The following is a 5,526-nucleotide window of genomic DNA, read 5'->3' as shown; positions in this document are numbered from 1 at the left end:
GTGTCCCTTGCATTGGCAGGCGGATTCTTAACCACTGCACCACCAGGGAAGTCCTTCTCAGAATGTTTTTAAATGCATAAAACAAAGTACACAGGATGATAAAGAAAACCAATCACACTGCAATACAGCTATCAAAATATTTTCTAAAAGAAATGTGTACTATAGCAACATACAGGATTAACAGAGTTCTTGTGGGTCTACTGTAATTTCAAAGAAGTGATGAGTACATAAATGATATTTCGAGACATCTGCATCAACTGCAGTGTGATATGAAACCATCTTTGATTTCTATTGGTGACCAAGTCACAGGTACTGCTAATGTCACTGTAGTTTGTTGCCTACATTTGTAAATAAAGAAAGCACTACGTTTCAGAGTTTGATGAAAACGAAGTTGTGATTTTTTTTTTCCATCCACGTTCATGTACCCTGTGAATTCTATACATTGACCCTTGTGGACCCCAGGTTAAAAACCCTTACCTTAATCTATTGGTGCAAAAATGCTTGAAGTGACTGTAGAGATCTTTGTTTCTAAATGGGGAGAAGAAAAAGATAAAAACGGGGAACATTAACATCCAAAACGTGTGCCATTAATTTCTGTACATTTTGCCAAAGGTGGGTTACAAAGTCAGTCTGAGCTTCCTAGCAGCCAAGGAAATGTTCTGTCCAGAACTTTCTCAGTTTAAAACCTTGATTGGGGCCGTGATCCTTAGTACTCTGCGTTGTGTAAAACCTTGATTGGTTATACAGTGCTGTATGTCAATTATATCTCAATAAAACTGGAAGAGAAAAAAAAAAACCCTTGATTGGCAGCCTCTTGCCTAGTCTAAAGCCCCATGGCCAACACCACTGTACCTTCCCATCCCGCACGGCCCAGCCTACTGGAAACAACCGCCGAGAAAGAGCCGGGGGCCAACCCCCTAGCCCCCTCCGGCGGGGCGTTCCCAGCCCCCGCCCCTAGGCGCGCTCCCTCCCAAACGCAGGACCGAAGTCCCTTGCGCCGGAACATAACATCTCCCCCGCCCTCGCTGGAGATAGCCTCGCCCACTCCGCTCCTGCCGCCTTCGGAAGGGTTTCTGCCTTGGCGTTTATCACGGACTGTCTGTCTCACCCATGACAGAGGGTGCCCCTGGCACACTAACGGGCTCCTGAAAAACCCACTTACGGAACTGCAGCAAAGGGAATTCCATTTCGCACGAACGAGCGCGGTTTCCCACGGCCTCCCGGGAGCGTGTGCAGAGAGCGGCCGCCAGGGGGCGTTGGTTGGCGCACGGCGTGTCCTCCCCAAGCCCCGCCCCCGGCGGCGCCTTCTAAACACGTCCTTCCGCTCGATTCCTCCTCTTTTTCTCTTGTCCGCCATCCTATGTGCGGTTGGATTTGCTCCTCGTCATGGTAAGTCCATCCGTTACCATCAGCTCTGGGGTGGCTTTCCGAGACCTGAGGTCTCCGCGAGCTCGCCGGTGCCGTGGGCTGCGTCGATGTGCGGGACCCTTTTTAAGGCCTTTTCCAGAGGAGATGGAGTTGGGCCACGGCTCCAGTCCGAGGGCCTGGCGGGAAGCGAGCGAGCACCTGGGGAGGGGCGGGCTGCGCCGGGCCCGCGAGGTCCGAAGGGGCGCTCTCTGCTCCAGGCCACTGCTCAGGCGGGCAGGGATTCCCGTTTTTCCCGGAGCGAACTCTGTTTCGGGGGCAAGAAGAGAAGTCGAGGGGGTACCCCAGAAATCGTGGCCTGACTTCGGGCTGCCTGCGACACGCGGGATGTTCCTGGCATCGAAAAGGGAATGTAGGCTGCTGGTTTTCGAAGACTGTTTTTACTTGGGGGCCAGGATCCTTCCACGTCGTGAGATTACAGGACTTTTTAGCCTTTTGTTCAGGGACTTGAACGTCACCTCGTAGAAACGCCTGGATCAAGGGGTGATGTGCTCTGAATGTGACGGGAAACTGGGAAAGTCATCCTTGGGAAAGTGACTTTTTAAATAGAGTTAGAATTAATACCAAAATGGTCAGTGGGCTAGAACAGATTTACCGAAAGTCAGGGACTTTGTGTAAATCTTTTTTTTTTTTTTTGCCGCTCCGTGCGGCTTGTTGGATTCCCGACCAGGGATCGAACCGGGGCCCCCAGCAGTGGAAGCGTGGGATCCTAACCACTCGACCACCAGGGAAGTCCCAGTACCCTGGTGTACAAAATAGTGCGCTGAGACTCACTGACTTGCAAGGGATTGTTCCTGAAAACCACGTGCTTTAGTCCCCGCCATCTCTGACTATAGCCCTCTCAGTCCTGGGCTGACAGCAGGGAAGACTGGAACACGCCCTAGCCTTGGAGCAGAGAGGACCTGGGTTTGAATCCCAGCCAAATCTGCGCATTAATACTCTGCTTTGGGGCAGGTTACCTACCTTCCTGACTACTGATTTTTCTTTGAACAGTGGGAATTATGGTATCTGCCTCCGGAGAAGTGAGGAACAAAGCAAAGGGCAGTGATGGGTTTAGCATCGAGAGGGTTGTTCTTGGTATATGTTAAGCATTCGACTATTTGTTGGATTTAGGGAGTTCCTGACTTTGAATCATTGGAGCAAGCTCTGGTATTGCTGTTAAATTGATTGCATTTCCTTCCCAGTCTTCTCACAAGACTTTCAGGATCAAGCGATTCCTGGCCAAGAAACAAAAGCAGAATCGTCCCATTCCCCAGTGGATTCGAATGAAAACTGGTAATAAAATCAGGTAAAGGCAAACACTCCCCACCCTTGTGTTTTGTTGAACTTAGGATTACTTTGGGGGCATAAATGCACAATTGAAAGTTCTATGCAATTTAATTCGTCCTGAGCCACCATTCTGAAATTCTTTTGGTTTTTTTTTTAATGTGCTTCTTCTGGGTTTCTGGAGGCAGTCAGCCCACAGCTGGGCTTAGGGGCAGACACTCCTCCAATATTTGTTAATTTCCTTGTTGTCTTCAGTCTGAGCCAGAACATAAGATGGAAGGCTGTCTCATTACACATCCCAGTGGGGAAGATCATAGTGTTTATCTTTTCTAAAGATTGGAAGATGGCTTTCCACTGCAGAAGTAATTGAAGTGATGGTTTTAGGAGAAAGACATTACTAGAATTGCTACAAAGGACCTCCAAGGTCGTCTAGGGTAACTCCAGGCAAAGCTATATCTAAAACTCAGGTCTCCTGCGTGCCTTTCAGCCAAAATATTTTCAAAGCATTTTTAAGCTGATACTGTAGGGTGAGCCTAGCAAGTGGGTCCCTGCCAAGACTGAAGCTCAGGAGTGCAAGATCGTGAAGCTAGTATAGAAGTCTGATTTGGTTGTATGGCAAGTAGAAGTGGGATTAGTTGGCTGATGTGAAGACCAAGATTAAGATGTGAATTGTCAGGGCTAAAATTGAAGGCCCATTTCCTTAATTCATTTAGCCAGTTAGACATGTGAAAATCGCCACCCACTGTAGCTTTATAGGCCAATTGATTGCAACCTTTGGTTTATCGTGTCCTCATCCAATGATGGTAGGACCTGCCTTTATAGTTGTGAGGAATGAAAGAAATGTATATAAAGCTCAGTGCCTAGCTCAATAGAGGGTACCTGCAATTATCAGATGCTGGTCTCTTGCTCTGTGGTCTGGCTTTTTGTGTGTGTGTGTGTTGTCTAACTTTTAAAATGTATTGAAAGCAGGTTGCAATTACAGTGCTCCGTTTCGTGGAAGTACTGACATAATCCTGCTGAAAGAAAATCTGTGTTGATCATTTTTGATTTTGCCTTTTATGGGGGTAAAATCATGGCAGATCAACATGAACATTTCTGAGATAGCCTTAGCTCTGCAAATCACTTGGCTCTGGTATTGAAGTGACTGAAGGTGTTAATGTATTATTAAAATTATGCAAGGGCTTCCCTGGTGGCACAGTGGTTGAGAATCTGCCTGCCAATGCAGGGGACACGGGTTCGAGCCCTCGTCTGGGAAGATCCCACATGCCGTGGAGCAACTAGGCCCGTGAGCCACAACTACTGAGCCTGCGCGTCTGGAGCCTGTGCTCCGCTACAAGAGAGGCCGTGATAGTGAAGAGGCCCGCGCACCGTGATGAAGAGTGGCCCCCGCTTGCTGCAACTAGAGAAAGCCCTCGCACAGAAATGAAGACCCAACACAGCCAAAAATAAAAATATAAAAATAAATAAATAAATAAAAGATTACTCTAAAAAAAAGAAAGAAATAGGCTGCATTAAAAATAAATTATAAAAAAAAAAGTGAATGAGCGTACACTTGGGGAGAGGAGAGAGCTTCTCCACTACTTAGTCCCTATAAGGAACCAGTGTGTGTTTTCCTTAGCCTGGAATCATTTTGAGAGGTAAAAAATTGCTTTGACTAGTTCTTTAACACATCTAGCAAATCGTTTTTTACTCTCCAAAAAGAGCTCCAAACTTGTTAAAGGTAGGGAAAGTGGAACCCTTTTTCTTTCAAAGATTTTTATGGTACTTTAAGGCAAAGTTTGTGGTCAATAAGAGCAGCTAAATTGAGGTCAGACTGCCTTTGTAATTTGTGATTTCCTTCTGTATAGGTACAACTCTAAGAGAAGACATTGGAGAAGAACCAAGCTGGGTCTATAAGGAGCCTCACATACGAAGTGGCACACATAATCAGAACATCACTAGTGTCTGGAACAGCTGCCTGTGTTTGATGCTCTCTCCTCTTTTCTTGATCTTTCCTCACCACTGCTCACTGTGTAGCTCAGTAATAAACATGTGAACCTTTTGTTGGAACTGTTATTGTATTATTCTGGTTTGTGATGACGTACTGAATAAATACCCCTCCTATCAGATGTAACACAGGACTGTTCAATGATAGAAATGTTCTCTAGTTACCAGGTACTTAGAAGTATGGCTAGTAAAAGTAAGGAACTGGTTTTTTAGATTTTGTTGTTTAATAGCTCCCTGTAACTAGCAGCTCTTATACCTACTGTATATCCTCATACCTGAGGGTAGCACCTTCTTAAAATAAAAGGCTTTTGTTGGGGGGGGCGTGCCACGACGCAGGCAGGGTCTTAGTTCCCTGACCAAGGATCGAACTCGTGCAGTCTTAACCACTGGACTGCCAGGGAAGTCCCATAAAAATCATATTCATATACTATTCTATGGTGCCAGTCCTCAAAGAGTAGGAATCACGTGAACCAGGGATTGGCAAACTGGTCTGCTGACTGTTTTCGTATGGCCTGTGAACTAAAGTTCTGCATTTTTTTTTTATTTTTTAAAATAAATTTATGTATTTATTTATTTTTGGCTGCGTTGGGTCTCTGTTGCTGCGCGCGGGCTCAGTAGTTGTGGCTTGCAGGCTCTAGGGCGCAGGCTCAGTAGTTGTGGCGCACGGGCTTAGTTGCTCCGAGGCATGTGGGATCCTCCCGGACCAGGGCTTGAACCTGTGTCGCCTGCATTGGCAGGCCGATTCTTAACCACCACGCCACCAGGGAAGTCCCTGCATTTTTAAATGGTTGAAAGAAATCAAGAGTATTTTTGACATTTAATACATTCAAATTTACAGGCCAGGCACTA

At 46.4% G+C, this 5,526-nt stretch overlaps 1 protein-coding gene and 1 non-coding gene across 2 annotated transcripts; both read left to right on the top strand.

Annotated features, from left to right (window-relative positions):
- The first annotated feature begins 1,224 nt into the window (after positions 1-1,224).
- On the top strand, positions 1,225-4,732 carry RPL39 (ribosomal protein L39). Its single transcript, XM_061178375.1, has 3 exons — positions 1,225-1,389; positions 2,610-2,713; positions 4,539-4,732. Exons 1-3 carry the CDS (start codon positions 1,387-1,389, stop codon positions 4,585-4,587), a joined length of 156 nt encoding a protein of 51 aa, XP_061034358.1. The 5' UTR covers positions 1,225-1,386; the 3' UTR covers positions 4,588-4,732.
- Positions 3,654-3,786, top strand: LOC133082795 (small nucleolar RNA SNORA69). The gene has a single exon (XR_009699016.1). It is a non-coding gene; the product is annotated as a small nucleolar RNA SNORA69 (small nucleolar RNA).
- Positions 4,733-5,526: the final 794 nt, after the last annotated feature.

This window comes from Eubalaena glacialis, chromosome X (assembly GCF_028564815.1).
Source record: "Eubalaena glacialis isolate mEubGla1 chromosome X, mEubGla1.1.hap2.+ XY, whole genome shotgun sequence".
NCBI lineage: Eukaryota > Metazoa > Chordata > Mammalia > Artiodactyla > Balaenidae > Eubalaena > Eubalaena glacialis.
Note: the sequence above shows the minus strand (reverse complement) of the source record. Positions and strands in the feature narration are given on the sequence as shown.

Bases quoted from the DNA above. Each gene is read 5' to 3' on its own strand.
- RPL39 (XM_061178375.1), top strand. The intron at 2,714-4,538 runs GTAAAGGCAAAC...CCTTCTGTATAG, and splicing joins AAAACTGGTAATAAAATCAG to GTACAACTCTAAGAGAAGAC.